We start from the raw sequence: 22,102 nt of genomic DNA on the forward strand, positions 1-22,102 counted from the left end.
TTCATCACCAGATGAAATAGGTCATAGCCAACATTTTATAAAACAACATAGAATAGAATAGAACAGAAAATATCCTTTACATGTCAGAATGCTTTTGTTACTATGGAGTATAATCAACTTTCAAAGCCATTCCTTCAGATCACATTTCAACAGGTTTTTTTTTCCCCCTAATAAGGAACCACATCATGCTTTTTGTAAAAACATCTAACATACAATAAAAGAACACTGTCATCTGCTTCCACAAAATATTTTTGGTATGGCTGCCACACATACTTACCTTTATAGCCCCTGAACAGTTTTTCATGCACCAGGCAGCTGTAAACTAGTAGCCTTGAGCCAAATTTGGCTTCTGCTGGACATTTTTTTTTTTCCAAATAAATGTGTATGCTTTTAAGCATGGCACACGCTCCAGCATGTCACAGTCCCCAGTTGTCCCAATTATATTACGCTGCCACCATTTCACACATTTATCTGCCTGACCCTGAGAGATTACAGTTTATAACACATGACAAAGGTCGAAATAGCCTAAGAAGCAACTGAAGGTAAGAAATGTATGCAACTATGTATCACTGTACTAACTGAAGGGCCTGTATGAGAGAAAATACAAAAATACCTGGGAACCTATGTTGCTCAGGCACCATAATAAGCAGCTTCTCTTGTTCTTCCATGAGTCTTTGTAGTTGCTCTAACTGTTGCTTCTTCAGTCGTTCCTGCTTCTTCTGCTGTACTTCCTTCAGCTTTTTAAAAATAAAATTAACCTTATTAATGCTACATTTCTTCATAGACCCTTGCTCCTTACATTTATCTTTAACCCTCCCACCTCCCTTTTTTTATTGTTTTAGAAGAACGTTTACAGAGCTAATTAGTTTCTCGTTAAACAACACATACTGTTTTGTGACACTGGATGCCTACCCCACGACATGTCAACACTCTCCTCTTCTCGACCTTGGATTCCCCATTACCAGCTTTCCTGTCCCCTCCTGCCTTCTAGTCCTCTCACCTCCCTTTTCTTATCTTCCCTAATAAAGAGTTTCAAAGAGGGGTTCCTAACTAAATCTGCTACCAAAAATCTAAAGCCTAGTATCTTATGAAGGAAACCACGTCAATTATCTCAACAAAGAAACAGAAACACCCATATCAACCCTCTGATTCTTAAAGTAGGGTGAACAACTGTATGTTTACGATCATCAGCTTTTTCCCCCTAATATTTGACCGACCATTTCTAATTTAGTTTTTTATCAAATGAGGCAACAACTTCAAGATACTAAGTGTTATATGCACATCTTACATATTTAAAGTTTTTTTTAATGTTTCATATGCGATGAAGTGAAATTTTGGAATTCTGAGGAATTCAGAGTGAGGGGGAAGAAACCAGAGGACCTCGAATAGGTGACTTTCCAACATAAACAGCAGTAACACAAATACATATCAGGTAATCCTGCTCTACCTGTTCCAGTTTTTTAAAAAGTGGGTCTTTATATGCCATTCCTTTGAATTCACTTGTAAGATCTAGGATAAAGTCATTTTTGTTATCTTCCCAGTGTCCAGGAACATCCTGACGTGCCACTATTTGTGGTTCATTTTTAGTTACAGAGAAGGCTGTATGTGTTTTGGATTTATCTGATTGTAGTTTATAAGAACTGTCAGTCTCCAATTTCTGTTCTTCGTGAAGTGAATCTTCTTCATTTATAAAGCTGAAGCTATTCGAAAACTGTGTAGCTTTAACAGGAAAACTGGTAGAAAGGTTCACAGCTGCTTGATTCTCTCCTTCTGCTTCCAAAATGGGAAATCCATGATTTAATATAACGCCAGCCCGAGAAGGATTGGTCATCCACTGAGCTAAGAAGTTCTGCCCATTGTTTAATTCCAAAGAGGCTGGCATCAGGAACATTTTAGTCCAAAGACAGCGTTATGTTAAAGTAATGGAAAAACTAGAAAAGCTACCGATTTCCAACACCTGTAGACAGATGATAACCAAGAAAAAATATTAAAGCTATTAGATATTTTACCCCAAACTACTCCAAATCTCAACCCAACATGAAAATATACCAAATACTTCATATACAAAAGATGCTAACAAAGCAAATGAGCATTAAGATACATACCTTTTGAAAAGTCTTAAACATCCAAACCGACTGGCTCAAATAACCTAAGATCCACCAAACAATAGTTTAGCTTAACTAGTAAAAAATGTCTGCCTTGAGCATCATGCTCTTTTGAGAACTATATATATGGGATCCAATTTATAACATCAACTTGAAAGAGTAGGTAAGTGCCTGGTGGGAGAGTGACAGTGAGCATATGCCAATGTGGAGGAACAACTCTGAAAAGGAGGGTGAGAATGACTACACAATTTTAAGAATGTAATCAACATCACTAAATGGTACACGTAGAGACCGTTCAATTGGTGTATGTTTTACTGTGCATATTCTCAACAACAACAAAATAATAATCTAAGATTCCTTCTAGTCCAGGGTGGGGCCAAGACAGTGGGGTAGTCAGACGCTTCCGGTGATCCCTCTTACAACAAAAACCAAAAAAAACAAGTGAAGCGATTATATATATGATAAGCCAGGAGCCCTGAACACCTAAGGCAAAGTTAGAAAACAGACTGAGTGGCAGGGAGAGGGTAAGACAGCTCAGAAACAACGAGGAGTTGCAGGACCAGAATTGCCAGGAACCGTCAGGCACCACTCCCTGGAGCGACCACGACGGGGCTGGCTGTAGTGTTCCAGAGGACATGGTTTCCTCAGGGAGAGACAGCGAACTGCACAGCCTACTCACACCTCCAGAACCAGAGAACAACAGCGCTCTGGGCAAAAGCTAAGTACTTGCATTTATTTTACCGCACCCCCAGCCCCCAAGCCAGTTTCAGCAACTGTCGATTTCCCTGGGCCTGAAATAGGTCCTGCTGCGCACGCTGAGCCATTCTCCCAGCCTTGAAGAAGGAATAAGTTAAAAATTTAGGGAAAAGATAATCTGCCAGTTCCACTAAGCTGGGGTGCTCAGGACAGAAGCGGCTTTTGTCCAGGCACAAATGGTCCACAGACTTTGAATACCTTTCACCCCTGCATGGAACTGTGTGGGCCCATTTCTGGAGAACAGGCCCTTGTTGGCAGACCAACTGTTCCAGCAGTGCAGTGGGGAAGTGAGTGTTTGATGTTTGACACCGCTTTGCCTATTAAACAGGGTCCTCACCTACCCACGTCAGGGGCCTAAGGCCTGGTGGCTCCACCTATGTCACCTAGCCACCCGTGATGGGTCCACAGATAAGTGGTACCTCCCAGTCCCTACAACCAAAAGCACTGGGTGCCCATGGTCCAGCTGCAGAACCCACCCACCTGTGTACTCTAGAGAACAGGGATGTGCTTTCCTCACAGACACTCAGGAGACGGTTGTCAGCCCCCTACCTTGTTCAGAGCATGACCCCCTGCCGTAACCAAATACCTGTAACTACACCAATCACCTGTGCCCCTCTAAGACTGCAGGACAGAGCCTGTACCACACACTTGATGACCAAATACCTGGACACCTGCGCTGAATCCATACAAGAAAAATGAGTGGACTCCTAGGCTCATATACCTGGTAAACAGCTCTAGCCATCTGGTGACAGGACATTAGAGCTTAAAAGGTGCAAATAATGAAGCCAGATCACTCAAGCAGCCTATCTGGGGATATCAAAATAAAACAAAGCAAAAAGCTAGGATACAGTAAGCAAACATAAACTAATACAAAAACTTATAGATGGCTCGGAGACAACAGTCAATATAAAATCACATAAAGAAGAAGACTATGATGGCTTCAACAAGGTCTCAAAACCAAGAATCACGGAATCTTCCAGATGAAAGTGTCCTCCTGGAATTACCAGATGCAGAATACAAAAGATTAATACACAGAACTCTTCAAGTCATCAGGAATAAGATCAAGCAAAACGCAGAAGAAGCCAAGGAACACAGAGACAAAGCAGTTGAAGAAATTAAAAAGGTTATTCAAGACCCTAACGAAAAATTTAATAGGCTGCAAGAATTCACAGTGAGACAGCAATCAGAAATTCAGAAGATTAACAATAAAATTAGAAAATTAGACAATACAAAGTCAGAGGAGCAGAACTGAGGAACCAGAACGCAGAATTAGTGAGACTGAAGATAAAACACAGCACCAATGTATTCGAAGAAAAAAAAATTTTTTTTTTAAATAAAGAATCTCTAAGAATCGTGTGGGACTCTATCAAGAGAAATAACCTACAAGTAACTGGAGTACCAGAACATGGAGGGATACCAGAAAATACAGAGAGAACTGTTGAAGATTTGTTCATAGAAAACTTGCCTGGTATCCTGAAAGATGAGAAGATATCTATCCAAGACGCTCACTGAACTCCACATAAGGTAGATCTCAAAAGAAAGTCATCAAGACATAACCAAACTTGCCAAAACCAAAGATAAACAGAGAATTTTAAGGGCAGCTAGGGATAAACAAAAAGTCACCTGCAAAGAAAAGTCAATAAGAATAAGCTCGGACTACTCAGCAGAAACCATGCAGGCAAGAGGCAATGGGATGACTTACATAAAACGCTGAAGGAAAAAAACTGCCAGCCAAGAATCATACATCCAGCAAAACTGTCTCTCAAATATGAAGACAAAGTTAGGACATTTCCAGATATACAGAAGTTTAGGGAATTCGTAAAAACCAAACCAAAACTATAAGAAATCCTAAAGGGTGTTCTCTGGTTAGTAAATCAATATCAGATATCAACCCAAGACTAGAACACAGGACAGAGCAACCAGATGTCAACCCAGATAGGGAAGTCACAAAAATAAATCAAGATTAAAAAAAAAAAAGCTCAAAACAGGGAAACTGTGATGTCATTCTGAAAAAGACAACATTAAAACAATAAAGAAACGTAGTCATAGATCTTTCATTTGGAAAGGAAGGCAAGGGGATATAAAGAAATAAAAGTGAGGCGAGGCCAAGATGGCTGACTAGGCAGAAGCTATCTCGGATCCCTCTTGCAACCAAGACTCGGAAAAACAAGTGAATCGATCACATACATGACAATCTACGAACCCTGACCATCAAACACAGATCTAAAGAGTTGACCTGAGTGACAGAGACTAGGAGCGAACCACCACAGGGAAGCAGCAACTGTTTTCGGAGCCTGAAGCCAGCGTCCCAGTCAGGAACCCACGGCGCTGGGCTTTGGACGGGGCGCGGGGGAGCTGGGCACAGCATCCTGAGACGGCACAAACACAGGACGCAGCCCTAGCGCCCAGAAATGACCTCAGGGGAAGCCCAGCCGGTGCACACAGGCAGCGCAGCGACGCGGCTGACAGGAGGAGAAGTCACCAGGAGACAGCGACTGGTTTTGGAGCCTAGAGTGCAACGTCCCAGCCAGGGAACCTTGGCGCTGGGCTCTGGACTGGGAGCGGAGGAACTGACCACAGTTTCTGAGACAGCACAAGCACAGGACGCTGGCTTGACCCTCGGAGGCAATCTCAACCCAGCCAACGCACACATGCTACATGCCCCCCGGGAATCTCAGATAAAACAGTCATCACCAAACAAGGTAAGTAACTTTGTCTATATTCCGGGGTGCTACTCTCTCCTATTTATCTGAACCCCCCCTCCCCTTCCCAGGCGGCTTCATTAACATTGGAATTTCCTGAGCCAGAGAGTGTTAAGTGTGCTGCGGTTTTTCTTTTTCGTCTTTTCCTAACCCATTCTCCTGCCCTGAGAGAAGCAGGTACAAAAAACCCAGGGACCAAAAATCCTTCCCTAATTGGACTAAAAATACAGAACCAGCTCCACCCAAACATATGTGATCCACAGTCTTGGGCTTTCATCCCTACAGGGAACAAGATAGGATTATAATGCAAAGGCGATTCTGAGAGGGATCTGACTGTAATTGATTTAGCGGATTACTGGAAAGACAAGTTTTCCAGGTCTGGTATCTCTGCCTATTCAACACAGCCCTCACTGACCCACAACAAGGAACTGAGGGCTGAAGCTCCCCCCAGACACCTAGCCTCCTGCCTTAGGGGTCTAAGGAGGGTGACACCTACCAATCTGTAGAGGTACTTGCATTGGGGGCCTAAGGTACACCTGCAGAGCCCACCCACCAAAGTGCTTTAGGAATAGAGACACTCCTACCTCACTGGCACTTGAGGGAAGCCTGTCAGCATCCTGCCCCCTCGTGGAGTGTGAACCCCTGCTGCTACTAGAATCTGGTGCACACAACTATCACCACTACTTCTCTAGGTGGATAGGTGACAGTCTGCACCACACACTTGATGACCCAAAATCAGATTCTACTCAAGAATAGTGAATGGACTCTTAGGCATATATATCTGGTAACAGCCCAAACCAGCTGGTAATAGCACATAAGTGATACAAGGGCTGCAACAATCAAGACAGCGCAATCTAGTAGCCCATCTACGTAGACTGAAAGAAAACAAAACAAGATAAGACTCAGTGAGCAAATACAAAATAAATCACTACAATATCTTAGAGATGGCTCGGAGACAGCAGTCGACATCAAACCACATACAGAAGCAGACCATGATTGCTTCTACAACTCCCCAAACTAAAGAATCAAAATCTTTCCCAAATGAAGATACAATCCTGGAATTGCCAGATGCAGAATATAAAAAAACTAATATACAGAATGCTTCAAGACATCAGGAATGACCTCAGAAATTAAATAAGGCAATCTACAGAAAAAGCCAAGGAACACACTGATAAAGCAGTTGAAGAAATCAAAAAGATTATTCAGGAACATAGTGGAAAAAATAATAAGCTGCAAGAATCCACAGAGAGACAGCATTCAGAAATTCAAAACATTAACAGTAAAATTACAGAATTAGACAACTCAATACGAAGTCTGAGGAGCAGACTCAAGCAACTGGAATGCAGGGTGGTGGATCTGGAGGACAAGGCAACTGACACCAATATAGCTGGAAAAAAAAAAACAGATAAAAGAATTTAAAAAATTGAAGAAACCCTAAGAATCATGTGCGACTCCATCAAGAAGAATACCTTGCGTGTGACTGGAGTCCCAGAACAGGGAGGGATAACAGAAAACACAGAGAGAATAGTTGAAGATCTGTTGGCAGAAAACTTTCCTGACATCATGAAACACGACAGGATATCTATCCAAGATGCTCATCGAACCCCATATAAGACTGACGCAAAAAGAAAATCACCAAGACATATTATCATCAAACTTGCCAAAACCAAAGATAAAGGGAAAATTTTAAAAGCAGCCAGGGATAAAAGAAAGGTCTCCTACAAAGGAGAATCAATAAGAATAAGTTCAGACTACTCAGCAGAAACCATGCAGTCAAGAAGGCAATGGGATGACATATATAGAGCACTGAAGGAGAAAAACTGCCAGCCAAGGATCATATATCCAGCAAAACTCTCTCTCAGATATGAAAGCGAAATTAAAACATTTACAGATAAACACACGCTTAGAGAATTTGCAAAAACCAAACCAAAGCTACAAGAAATACTAAAAGAAATTGTTTGGTCAGAAAACCAGTAATATTAGATACCAGCACAACACAAGGTCACAGAACAGAACATCCTGATATCAACTCAAATAGGGAAATCACAAAAACAAATTAAGATTAATTTCAAACAGAAAAAAACGCTCAAAACAGGGAATCACTGAAGTCAATATGTAAAAGATCACAATAATCAAAAAGAGGGACTAAATACAGGAGGCATTGAACTGCCATATGGAGAGGGAAACAAGGTGATATAGGACCAAACCAGTTAGGTTTTTACTTAGAAACATAGGGGTAAATATTAAGGTAACCACAAAGAGGTATAACAACTCCATAACTCTTAATGAAAACCAAGGAAAACGTAACGACTCAACATAAAGTCAAACACTACGAAAATAAGGATCTCACAATTTACTAAGAAAAACGTCTCAGCACAAAAAAGTGGAAAAATGAAATTGTCAACAACACACATAAAAAGGTATCAAAATGACAACACTAAACACTTATTTATCTATAATTACGCTGAATGTAAATGGACTAAATGCACCAATAAAGAGACATAGAGTCTCGGACTGGATAAAGAAACACTATCCGTCTATATGCTGCCTACAAGAGACACACCTTAGACTTAGAGACACAAACAAACTAAAACTCAAAGGATGGAAAAAAATATATCAAGCAAACAATAAGCAAAAAAGAAGAGGAGTAGCAATATTAATTTCTGACAAAATAGACTTCAGACTTAAATCCACCACAAAGGATAAAGAAGGACACTACATAATGACTAAAGGGACAATAGACCAGGAAGATATAACCATATTAAATATTTATGCACCCAATGACAGGGCTGCAAGATACATAAAACAAACTTTAACAAAACTGAAAAGTGAGATAGACACCTCCACAATTATAGTGGGAGACTTCAACACACCACTTTCGGAGAAGGACAGGACTTCCAGTAAGAAGCTCAATAGAGACACTGAAGACCTAATTGCTACAATCAACCAACTTGACCTCATAGACTTATACAGAACACTTCACTCAACAGCTGCGAAGTACACTTTTTTTTTCGAGCACACATGGAACATTCTCTAGAATAGACCACATATTAGGTCATAAAACAAACCTTTGCAGAATCCAAAACATCAAAATATTACAAAGCATCTTCTCAGACCATAAGGCCATAAAAGTGGAAATCAATAACAGAAAAATTAGGGAAAAGAAATCAAATACTTGGAAACTGAACAATACCCTGCTGAAAAAAGACTGGGTTATAGAAGACATTAACGAGGGAATAAAGAAATTCATAGAATGCAACGAGAATGAAAATACTTCCTATCAAAACTTCTGGGACACAGCAAAAGCAGTGCTCAGAGGTCAATTTATATCAACGAATGCACACATACATAAAGAAGAAAAAGCCAAAATCAGAAAACTGTCCCTACAGCTTGAACAAATAGAAACTGAGCAACAAAAGAATCCATCAGGCACCAGAAGAAAACAAATAATAAAAATTAGAGCTGAACTAAATGAATTAGAGAACAGAAAAACAATTGAAAGAATTAACAAAGCCAAAAGCTGGTTCTTTGAAAAAATTAACAAAATTGATAAACCACTGGCCAGACTGACTAAAGAAATACAGGAAAGGAAACAAATAACCCAAATAAGAAACAAGATGGGCCACATCACAACAGACCCAACTGAAATTAAAAGAATCATTTCAGATTACTACAAAAAATTGTACTCTAACAAATTTGCACACCTAGAAGAAATGGATGAATTCCTAGAAAAACACTACCTACCTACCTAACACAATCAGAAGTAGAACAACTAAATAGACCCATAACAAAAAAAGAGATTGAAAAGGTAATCAAAAAACTTCCAACAAAAAAAAAGCCCTGGCCCAGATGGCTTTACTGCAGAGTTCTACTGAACTTTCAGAGAAGAGTTAACACCACTACTACTAAAGGTATTCCAAAGCATAGAAAATGAGGGAATACTACCTAACTCATTCTATGAAGCCACCATACCCCTGACACCAAAACCAGGTAAAGACATCAAAAAAGAAGAAAATCACAAACCTATATCCCTCATGAACATATATATCCCTCATGAACATAGATGCAAAAATCCTCAACAAAATTCTAGCCAACAGAATTCAACAACATATCAAAAAAATAATCCACCACAACCAAGTGGGATTTATACCAGGCATGCAAGGCTGGTATAATATTAGAAAAACCATTAATGTAATCCATCATATAAATAAAACAAAAGACAAAAAACACATGATCTTATCAATTGATACAGAAAAGGCATTTGACAAAGTCCAACACCCATTTTTGATAAAAACTCTCAGCAAAATAGGAATTGAAGGAAAATTCCTCAACATAATAAAGGGCATCTGTACAAAGCCAACATCACTCTAAATGGAGAGAGCCTGAAAGCATTTCCCTTGAGAACGGGAACCGGACAAGGATGCCCCTTATCACTGCTCTTATTCAACATTGTGCTAGAGGTCCTAGCCAGAGCAATTAGGCTAGACAAAGAAATAAAGGGCATCCAGGTTGGCAAGGAGGAAGGAAAATTATCTCTATTTGCAGATGGCATGATCTTATACACAGAAAACCCTAAGAAATCCTTCAGAAAACTACTGAAACTAAGAGAAGAGTTTGGCAGAGTCTCAGGTTATAAGATAAACATACAAAAATGACTTGGATTCCTCTACATCAACAAAAAGAACATCGAAGAGGAAATCACCAAATCAATACCATTCACAGTAGCCCCCGAGAAGATAAAATACTTAGGAATAAATCTTACCAAAGATGTAAAAGACCTATACAAAGAAAACCACAAAGTACTACTGCAAGAAACTAAAAAGGACCTACGTAAGTGGAAAAACATACCTTGCTCATGGATAGAAGAGTTAACATAGTAAAAAATGTATATTCTACGAAAAGCCATCTATACATACAATGCACTTCTGATCCAAATCCCAATGACATTTTTTAATGTTATGGAGAAACAAATCACCAACTTCATATGGAAGGGAAAGAAGCCCCGGATAAGTAAAACATTACTGAAAAAGAAGAACAAAGTGGGAGGCCTCACTCTACCTGATTTTAGAACATATTATACAGCCACAGTAGTCAAAACAGCCTGGTATGGTACAACAATGGGTACACAGACCAAGGGAACAGAATTGAGAACCCAGATATAAATCCATCCACATATGAGCAGCTGATATTTGACAAAGGACCAGGGTCAGTTAATTGGGGAAAAGATAGTCTTTTCAACAAATGGTGCTGGCATAACTGGATACGCATTTGCACAAAAATGAAACAGGACCCATACCTCACACCATGCACAAAAACTAACTCCAACTGGATCAAAGACCTAAACATAAAGACTCAAACGATAAAGATCATGGAAGAAAAAATAGGGACAACGTTAGGGGCCCTAATACAAGGCATAAACAGAATACAAAACATTACCAAAAATGACGAAGAGAAACCAGATAATTGGGAGCTCCTAAAAATCAAACACCTATGCTCATCTAAAGACTTCACCAAAAGAGTAAAAAGACCACCTACAGATTGGGAAAAAATTTTCAGCTATGACATCTCGGACCAGCACCTGATCTCTAAAATCTATATGATTCTGTTAAAACTCAACCACAAAAAGACAAACAACCCAATCAAAAAGTGGGCAAAAAGATATGAACACGCACTTCACTAAAGAAGATATTCAGGCAGCTAACAGATACATGAGAAAATGCTCTTTATCATTAGCCATTAGAGAAATGCAAATTAAAACTACGATGAGATTCCATCTCACTCCAACAACGCTGGCATTAATCCAAAAAACACAAAATAATAAACGTTAGATAGGTTGCGGAGAGATTGGAACTCTTACACACTGCTGGTGGGAATGTAAAATGGTATAACCAGTTTGGAAATCTATCTGGCGTTTTCTTAAAAAGTTAGAAATAGAACTACCATACAACCCAGAAATCCCACTCCTCGGAATATACTCTAGAGAAATAAGAGCCTTTACACGAACAGACACATGCACACCCATGTTTATTGCAGCTCTGTTTACAATAGCAAAAAGCTGGAAGCAACCAAGGTGTCCATCAACGGATGAATGGTTAAATAAATTGTGGTATATTCACACAATGGAATACTACGCATCGATAAAGAACAGTGACGAATCTGTGAAACATTTCATAACATGGAGGAACGTGGAAGGCATTATGCTGAGCGAAATTAGTCAGAGGCAAAAGGACAAATATTGTATAAGACCACTATTATAAGATCTTGAGAAATAGTATAAACTGAGAAGAACACATTCTTTTGTGGTTACGAGGAGGGGGAGGGAGGGTGGGAGAGGGTTATTTACTGATTAGTTAGTAGATAAGAACTACTTTAGGTGAAGGGAAGGACAATACTCAATACACGGAAGGTCAGCTCAACGGGACTGGACCAAAAACAAAAAAGTTTCTGGGATAAACTAAATGCTTCAAAGGTCAGCGGAGCAAGGGTGGGGGTTTGGGGACTATGGCTTAAGGGGACTTCTAAGTCAATTGGCAAAATAAATTCTATTATGAAAACATTCTGCATCCCACTTTGAAATGTGGCGTTTGGGGTCTTAAATACTAACAAGCGGCCATCTAAGATGCATCAATTGGTCTTAACCCACCTGGATCAAAGGAGAATGAAGAACACCAAGGCCACATGATAACTATGAGCCCAAGAGACAGAAAGGGCCACATGAACCAGAGACTTATATCATCCTGAGACCAGAAGAATTAGATGGTGCCCAGCCACAACGGATGACTGCCCTGACAGGGAGCACAACAGAGAACCCCTGAGGGAGCAGGAGATCAGTGGGATGCAGACCCCAAATTCTCATAAAAAGACCAGACGTAATGGTCTGACTGAGACTAGAAGAATCCCGGTGGTCATGGTCCCCAAACCTTCTGTTGGCCCAGGACAGGAACCATTCCCGAAGACAACTCATCAGACATGGAAGGGACTGGACAATGGGTTGGAGAGAGATGCTGATGAAGAGTGAGCTACTTGTATCAGGTGGACACTTGAGACTGTGTTGGCATCTCCTGTCTGGAGGGGAGATAGGAGGGTAGAGGAGGGTTAGAAACTGGCAAAATCGTCACAAAAGGAGAGACTGGCAGGTGGGAGCGGGCTGACTCATTAGGGGGAGAGTAAGTGGGAGTATAGAGTAAGGTGTATATAAGCTTATATGTGACTGACTTGATTTGTAAACTTTCACTTAAAGCACAATAAAAATTATTAAAAAAAGAAATAAAAGTTAGGTTTAAACTTAAGATTCCTTCTAGTCCAAGCATTCAATTACTGATGATTTGATACAAGTGAGAAATCAGTTGACCTTAACTATGGGAGCTAAAACACCTTCTAAGTTATTTAATTACCAAAAAAAAAAAAAAAAACCAGTATCAATATCAGATATTACTCATATGTAGCACTTTCATGCTTCTGTCCCTAGTCTGGCATTGCTTCTCTGCCCATCTAGGGAGCCTATGTTCTCCACAGTTCCACAAGAAAAATCACCCTGCCCCCCACCATGGGCCTCCTGCCTTCAAGGGTGACAGAAAGTGTTCTTTTTCTAGGTCATGATTCACTGATGTATACAAATTTAGGGAATACACTTAAGATTAGTGCTCTTTACTGGGTATATGGCATTCCTGAATAATTCTTTAAATCTGTTTTAAGTAAAGTAATTCTAATTGTTTTTCAGTAAACTACAAGGAAGAGCTTTCCCTTTAAGATCAGGAATAAGACAAGGATGCTCACTCTTACCACTGTTATTCGATATTGTTTCAGAAGTCCTAGCCAAAGCAATTAGGCAAGAAAAAGATATAAGACCTATCTAAATCAAGAACGGAATCCCTGGTGGTGTAGTGGCTAAGTGCTAAGGCTGCTAACCAAGAGGTTGGCAATTCAAATCCGCCAGGTGCTCCTTGGAAACTCTATGGGGCAGTTCTGTTCTATTGTACAGAGTAGCTGTGAGTTGGAATCGACTCGATGGCAGTGGGTTTGTTTTCTTACGGTTTAAATCAAGAAAAAAGAAGTAAACTATTCCTAGTCACAGATGACATGATCCTAAATATAGAAAATCTCAAAGAATCCACAATAAAAGCTAATAGAGCTAATAAATGAATTCAACAAAGTGGTAAGGTACAAGATCAACACACAAAAATCAGCTGGGCTTCTACAGAACAGCAATGAGCAATCTGAAAAAGAAATTAACAATTCCATTTACAACAGCATCTAAAAGAATAAAACACCTAAGAATAAATTTAACCAGGAAGGTGAAAGACTTGTAAATTGAAAACTATAAAACGCTGCTGAAAAAATTAAGGAAGATCTAAATAAATGGACCACAACCTGTCTGTCAGTTTGTTGTACTACAGTGACATGTGTACTGCTGTAATGCTGGAAGCAATGCCACCGGTATTTCAAATACCAGTAGGGTCACTCATGGTGGGTAAAGCTACCAAACTAAAATAGACTGAAAGAAAGGCCTGGCTTATCTATTTTTGAAAATCAGTCAATGAAAACCTTATGGATCACAACAGAACGCTGCCCAAATGGCTTGCTTTGGACACATCATCCATCAAAAGGGATCATCGCTTGAGGAGGACATCATGTTTGATGAAGAGGGCCAGCAAGGGCAAGAAAGACCTCTGGTGAGATGGACTGGCACAACAGCGGTAATGATGGACTTGAACATGCCAGAGATCATGAGGATGACACAGGACTGGGCAATGTTTCATTCTGTTGTACGTAAAGTCACCGTGAGTTGGGAGTTGACTCAACAGCAGCCATCTATCTAACAAAATGGAAAGACATTCCATCTTCATGGATTGGAAGACTCAATATTGTGAAGATGTCAACTCTACTCAAAGCAATTTATAGATTCAACATAATACCTATCAAAATTCCAGCAGCCTTCTTTTCAGAAATGGAAAAGCCAATCCTCACATTTATCTGGAATTGTAAGAGGCCTCAAATAGCCAAAGCAATCCTAGAAAAGAACAAAGTAAGAGGACTCACATTTCCCAATTTCAAAACATACTATAAGGCTACAATAATTCAAATAGTCTGGTAGCAGTCCAATGACAGACACATGTAACATGGACTAGAATTAAGAATCCAAAAATAACTGATTTCAGCAAGGGTGCTAAGTTCATCCAGTGGGAAAAGAACAGGCTCTTCAATAAATGGAGCTGGGACAACTGGATCTCCACATGTAAAATAATGAAGCTGGATCCATATTTCACACCACGTATCAAAATTAACTCAAAATGTATCAAAAACCTGAATGTAAGAACTAAAACCATAAAATTCTTGAAAAAAACATACAAGCGATTCTTCAGGAGCGAGCTTTTAACAACAAATTTTTTCATATACAAAAAAAAAAGCACACACAAAAGAAGACAAAACGGATAAACTGAACTTTATAAAAATTTAAAACATCTGTGCACCAAAGAACTTTTATCAACAAAGTGAAGACACAATCTACAGATTGTGAGAAAATATTTGGGAATAATATATATGACAAGGGTTTAATATCCAGGAATATAAAAAGAACTCCTACAACACAACAACAAAAAGACAACCCAATCTAAAAACGGGCAAAGGACTTGAATAGCCATTTCACTAAAAAAGATATACAGATGGCCAATAAGCAAATGAAAAGATGCTCAAATCCTTATCCATTAAAAACATGCTGCCATGGAGTCGATTCCGACTCATAGCGACCCTACGTGACAGAGTAGAACTGCCCCAAAGAGTTTCCAAGGAGCATCTGGTGGATTTGAACTGCCTACCTTCTGGTTAGCAGCTGGAACTCTATACCACCAGGGTTTCCCTTTATCCATTAAGGAAATGCAAATCAAAACCACAATGAGATACCACCTCACTCCCACTAGGATGGCTGTTATCAAAATATTAAGCGTTGGCAAGGATGTGGTGAAACCGGAACCCCCATCCATTGCCAGTAGGATTGTAAAATGGTGCAGCCGCTGCGAAAAAGCTTGACAGTTCCTCAAAAAGTTAAACATAGAGCTACCAGATGATCCACAATTCTACTCCTAGTATATACTCAATGGACTGGAAAGCAAGAGTCAAACAGATTCTCGTACACCAACGTTCACTGCAGCACTCTTCACAATAGCCAAAAGGCAGAAACAATCTACAAGTTCAACTACAGATGAAGTGATCAACACAATGTAGTATATACATACAATGGAATAAATTAGCCATAAAGCGAAATGAAGTCCTCATACATGCTACAACATGGATGAACCTTGAAAACATCATGCTGAAAGAGGTCAGGCACGAAAGGACAAATACTGTATGAACCACTTACATGAAATATCCAGAACAGGCAAATGTACAGAGACCAAAATTTAATAGTGGTTACCAGTGGTGAGAGGAAGGTGGGTATTTCTTAGGGGGCACTGAGCTTCTGTTCAGGGTAATGGAAAAATTTGGAAACAGATAATGGTGATGGTTGCACATGATGAACATAACTAATGTCAATGAAACTCTACATGTAAAAAATGTTGAATTGGCAAATGTTTTATTATATACATTTCACAATAATTTCTTAAATATTTTTGAGATAATTTAAAAAGAAAAACTAGAAAAGTTCCCCACTAGACTAATACATTCCGGTTATAACATTGTGACAGGGCATCTGCGTCTTTCTCCCACTTAAAGAAAAAGAAAATTCCACACCTTCATTTCAGTATCATGTTTATGATCTTAAAAATGTGTTAATGTCAGCATTAAATATAAAAATACTGTTTTACCTCAATCTGCTATTCATTTTTGATATTAAGCCCTTTTATAAAGGATGAATTTACAGCAAAAAAATGCCTCGATAGAATTAGACTCTAGCTTTTACAGATATCAAAATCCTACTGAAGTAAACTGTCAGTCTTGACCCTCTATATAAACGTTCTTAAAACCATTTTAAAGGAAAAAAAAAAAAAAAAGATAAACTCTCCGCACCCTAAGGGAAAAAAAGGCCCTGAAAAGTAAACGGTGCAGGAAGTTCAGTTTGCCAAAATAAAACACTTCCTTCAAAGCCTTATTACTCCTCAAATGCCACGAATCTATAACGAAACTTTAAAACAGAAGCACTTTACAGGGATGAAACCGATGGGCCCACACAAAGGACAAAAAGCAACGCCATCTAAACTCTCTTTTCCAACGCGTTTAAACAATACCTCCAAGTCAAGCCAAAACCACAAGACAGTGAGACCCGCCTGAAAGGCAGGCTTCTAAGGCTCCCCAAAGAAACAACAGCGTTAACCTGTGATAGACATTAAACTGGTATTTCCCGCGGCCCGCCGACCACCCTGTTTCCCCACCTGCGTTCCCTCTGCCAAGCCAGCCCGAACCCCGCGACCCGTCAGCCCTATCCCCGGCCCCCGTAGCCCACCTACAACCGCCGAGCGCCCCCTCACCGGTCTGTATGCCCGCTCCCACACCAGCGCTTTTACCAACTCGCGCCGCATTTACGATCGAGTCGCCGCAGCCGCTGCCCTGACGACCCCGCCAAACCCGAGGGCTCCTGGGAAGTGTAGTTATCGCCGGGTCTTCCACGCTCGGGCTGGCGCCGCCGGACCTATGCAAACTACAACTCCCAGCGGCACCACGGGCCAAGGACGTTAGCGAGAACCTTGCTGCGCGGCGCCTCCGCCCGAACCGCGGGCAACTGGCTGGGATGTTGCTCTGTCGGCGGCGGCATGGGCGTTCACAGTGGAGGGCCCAAGACTAACGCTCCTGGGTCCCTTTGAAATGAAGGGTAGGCCCTACACGTGGAGTAAATCTTTACGTTCCTCGCAAACTGGGCGCACAGAGACCCAGCGCGCACAACTTAAAGGCTTTTTTTGTTTGTTTGCTGTTTGCGAACGGTCGGTTTGGGTGTTACTTTTCCTTTTTTTTACGTTTTCTTTTGCCGGTGGCTGAGTGTTAATTAGGAGAACCAAGAGTGATCGGCCACACTATTTCATAAGGCAAAGATGACCGTGAGACAGTTCACTCCAAATATAGTTATCTCACTTTGTTCATGTAGCTAGTGTGTTCATTAGCTACTAAAACTATTTTGAGCACAGAAAGTGCAAAACTGAAGAAATGCGTGCAGGGTGGATGCAGTTACGGCCCTTTAGGAAGTTACAGCATTGCAAGTTAGCACGGTGTACGTATCTGGGCTTCGTGACTCTTTAAACAGCAGGAATCCGTTTGACATTCTGATTTTTAACAGTAAAATGTTGAAATCAGATGACATGCCATTTATAACAACTGGTATAATATCTGAAGCAAACTTCCACTGGCTAAAGCTAATTTAGAAACAATTTCTCAGAAATTTTCCACATCACTACCAAAAAAAAAAAAATTCTTCTTTTTTTTTTTTTGCCTTTTACTTCAAAAATAGTTCTACTTACCAAAATCAAGGTTTTGGGTTTGTTGTGTTTATTATTGTTATTAAATTTTCCTTGTAGAAGAGGAAGCCAAAGCCCAGTCTTCCAAGATCACATGACTATTTTAAGATGCTGGACAAGGACTAGAACTCTCATCACTTCAGGACCGAAACGATCTTCATTTATGAGTGTGCTTTAGTTTGAAAGCGTACCCAAATCTCATCATTTTTCTTAGAATGTTCCTTTTTGAGGACAGTCACAATAGCCTCTAATTTTATGCCTGTTCTTGTTCTAGTGTAATATGTAGTACTGCTGCTCACATTGCTTATTGACTGAATAGTCTTTTACCATATTCAAGTCTTATCCAGCTGTTAAATTTAGGTTCTGATCTATATAAGCTTTCATGTAATTCTTAAAACTCTCAACTAAGGCTGCAGGGTCTTCCAAATCCCTTACACAGTGGAGGGGAGTAACTTCTGAATTCTAGTCTGCCAGGCAATGAAAGATTCAATCAAATCAGCTACTCCGATCTTTGTTGCATCTTCAGGTATTGCTGTGGAGAAAACTTAGACCAAATGCTCACACAGGGGGGTTTAGCCACAAATTACCCATTCTGATACAATCCTTTATGCCATCATAGGAAGCAAGAGGACACTCTAATGTAACGGTTAACAGCCCATGCTTTGGAGTCAGGCGGGCCTGGATCAAATCCTAACTTGACAATTTACAAAGAACTTTGTACTTCTCTGAAATTCAATCTTCTCATCTGCAAAATGGAGGTGACAATAATACCTACATTATGGGGTTGTCAAGATTAAATTAAAGGCTATACGTAAAAACTTAGCGTAACACCTACCATGTAGTAAAAAATTCAATGACCAGGAGATGTTTTCATCTTTATTATGATTTCAACTGACGAGGAACTTGGGTTGTCTGCAAAAGCCCAGCTCTACAGGTTATATCAAATGGTTTTGCAAGATAAAAAATAATACATCTATAATTTCCAAATTATTTGGTAGTAACTACCCTTTTAACATAGTTAATCTGGGCAGAAAGATGTTTAGAGAATTGAGAACTTTTCATTGTTGAGCTAGTGGTAGCAGTGACTGCCCTATCGTGAGAGGACAGAAATGCAGGCCTGGCTGAGGTACAATGCCCAAACCGAAGTCACCCAGACTAGAAAAGATGACTCTAGGCCTCTAGGAAAAGGGCAAGAAAACCCACAGTCCACCTCACCTGTGAGAAAGAGAGAGGAGTTACTCTCCAAGGCTCCCAAATCTCAGACTGCTATAATTTTACCTTAGTAAAGAAGTTTATAATACTGTTTGAAGCTGAAAGACATCTTCCTTGAATATCTCAGTATTTTTGTATGGATAGAACTATTGCTGGTACGTTAGATTTGCAGTAAAATATCATTGAAACCTAAGAGCCTATACAAGGAAGGGATTATCACATGCACTTCATTCAAGACTGCCTGACCAATGATGTTGGATAGATAATAAAAGGAGAATTCTGACTGGGATCTTTGCTGTGATGACAGGAGAGCAATACCATGATAGTTGTCTCTCCTATATATTTATTGAAGCGAACAATAGTTGAGATATTTATATAGTTGTTTGGCATTTCTTGAAGCACACTGTTGTTTTTTTATTACACATTTTTAAAACATCACTTTACTTTCCAAAACAAATAACCAAATCCATTGTCGTCGAGTCGATTCTGACTCATAGCGACACATTAAAACAGAGTAGAACTGCCCAATAGGGTTTCCAAGGAGCAGTTTGTAGATTCAAACCATCGATCTTTTGATTAGCAGCCGAAAGCTTACCCAGCATTACTTTCCACAAATACGAAAATAATCAGAGATTTGCTATTTTAAATACACATTATCTGCAAGGGGCAGAACTGTCCGAAAAAACTTTCACATGTCAGACATTTTTCATATATTTTCTAAACTGATTTTTTTGTGTGTGGTAAAATAGTCATCACATAAAATATACCATTTTAACCATTCTAACTATACTATTCTGTGTCATTGTTAAGGATTGAATTGCATCCCCAGAAAATATGTGTTATAAATCCTAACCTGTGGTTGGAAACCTTGGTGGTGTAGTGGTTAAGTGCTATGCCTGCTAATTAAAAGATTGGCAGTTTGAATCCACCTGGTGCTCCTTAGAAGCTCTGTGGGGCAGTTCTACTCTATCCTATAGGGTCGCTATGAGTCAGAATCAACTTGACGGCCAAGTGTTTTGTTTGTTTATACCTGTGGTTATAAACCCATTCGGAATGGGTTGTGTCTTAGTCATCTAGTGCTACTATAGCAGAAATACCACAAGCGTATGGCTTTAACAAAGAGAAGTTTATGCTTTCTGAGTAAAGTAGGCTAAAAGTCCAAATTCAGCGTGTCAGCTCCAGAGGAAGGCTTTCTGTCTCTGTCGGCTCTGGAAGAAGGTCCTTGTCCTCAATCTTCCCCATGGTCAGGGAGCTTCTCAGGCGCAGGGACCCCGGCGTCCAAAGGATGTGCTCTGCTTCTGGCACTTTCTTGGTGGTATGAGGTCCCCAACTCTCTGCTTGCTTCTCTTTCATCTCTTAGAGATAAAAGGTCACACCCCAGGGAAACTCCCTTTACATTGGATCAGGGAGGTGACCTGAGTAAGGGTGGTGTAACAATCCCACCCTAATCCTCTTGACATAAAATCACAATCACAAAATGAAGGACAACCACACAATACTGGGACTCATGGCCTAACCAAGTTGATACACACGTATTTTGGGGGGACATAATTCAATCCATGACAGGTTGTCTTTGTTATGTTAATGAAGCAGGATTAGTGTGGGGTGTATCTTGAGTCAGTCTCTTTTAAGAGATTAAATGAAAGCTAAAAGCAGAGGTGGGGTAAGATATATGCCAAGGCACCTGGAGACCTCCAAGAGACCAGGAAGCAAAAACTGAAGAGACAAGGGCCTTTCTCCAGAGCCCACAGAAAGAGAATGCCTTCCGCCTAGAGCAGGTGCTCTGAATTCAGACTTCTAGCCTCCTAAACTGTGAGAAAGTAAATATCTTATTTGTTAAAGCCATCCATTTGTAGTATTACAGCAGCACTAGATAACTAAGACAGAATTTGGTTGCAGAAGAGTACGGTGCTGCTCTAACAGGTAGCTAAAATGTGGAAGCAGTTTTGGAAATGGGTTAATTGGTAGAGGCTGGAAGAGTTTTAAAGTGCCTGATAGTAAAAGAATAGTAAAAGCCTAGGTTGCCTTGAAGAGACTGTTTGTAGAATTAAGGACCTCAAAGACAATCCTGGTGAAGGCTCAGAAGGAAGTGAGAAGAGCTATAAAGTATCCTGGAGGATACAGTCATCCCTAAGTATTTGCAGAGGATTGGTTCCAAGACCCCTGCAGATACCAAAATCCATGGATGCGCAAGTCCGTCATATAAAATGGCACAGTATTTGCATGTAACCTACACACATCCTCCCGTATACTTTAAATCACCTCTAGATTACTTATAATACTGAATACAATGTAAATGCTATGTAAATTGTTGTTATTTTGTACCGGATCGTTCAGGGAATAACGACAAGATGCAAGGTGAATAAGGCTCAAACAAGAAGTGCTAGGGAGAGACTAAGGATCTGTGAAATTGTTACCAATTGCCAGTCTGACACAAGGGTCCTTTCTTTTCCCGAGTAAGAATACACGTGAAAGACAAACTTTATCTTCAGCAAGCTTTCTTTTGCTTGAGTCAAGTAAAAGGAGTCAGCGGGAATCTAAGCCTCTCCAAAACACTGACTCGAAAACGGAAGCAAGGCTAGGGCTTATACGGGTTCAGTGGAGACAATAGAGCAATGCATATTTAGTGGACTTCTTTCAAGGGGTGGGTACTTCTCAGAATGGTGGTGCATGTTAATTAGATTGCACATGCATCTGGAATCCAAGATGGGAACCTGCTGCTATTCAAGATGGAGTCCTCTTGGCAGCCCTTGGCATCACTTATTATGGGATATAGCGCAAGCACACTGATCTTTGGCGCTAGATCACCATCTTCAGAGGGCTAAGGAAGGTTAAACAGCAGTCACACTTTGTTCTTCTGCACATGCGGGAGCCAGTAAAGGGGGAA

At 40.2% G+C, this 22,102-nt stretch overlaps 1 protein-coding gene across 18 annotated transcripts in view; it reads right to left on the minus strand.

Moving 5' to 3' along the window:
- CENPJ (centromere protein J) overlaps positions 1–17,149 on the minus strand; it is a 90,942-nt gene extending 73,793 nt beyond the window's left edge. For 13 of the 18 annotated variants that reach the window (XR_010319124.1, XM_064275418.1, XM_064275410.1 and 10 more), the window contains exons 1-3: positions 17,026–17,149; positions 1,448–1,957; positions 614–737 (exon numbers count right to left, since the gene is read on the minus strand). Coding sequence is in view for 17 of the 18 variants with exons in the window: in XM_064275418.1 (XP_064131488.1) it covers positions 614–737; positions 1,448–1,891 (568 nt within the window). In the remaining variant the exon portion in view is untranslated. Of the gene's footprint in view, positions 1–613; positions 738–1,447; positions 1,958–2,105; positions 8,080–17,000 lie in introns of those variants that run through there. The other 5 variants (XM_064275407.1, XM_064275409.1, XM_064275408.1 and 2 more) reach the window with 5 other exon arrangements.
- Between the last annotated feature and the right edge of the window lie 4,953 nt (positions 17,150–22,102).

Source organism: Loxodonta africana, chromosome 23, assembly GCF_030014295.1.
Source record: "Loxodonta africana isolate mLoxAfr1 chromosome 23, mLoxAfr1.hap2, whole genome shotgun sequence".
NCBI lineage: Eukaryota > Metazoa > Chordata > Mammalia > Proboscidea > Elephantidae > Loxodonta > Loxodonta africana.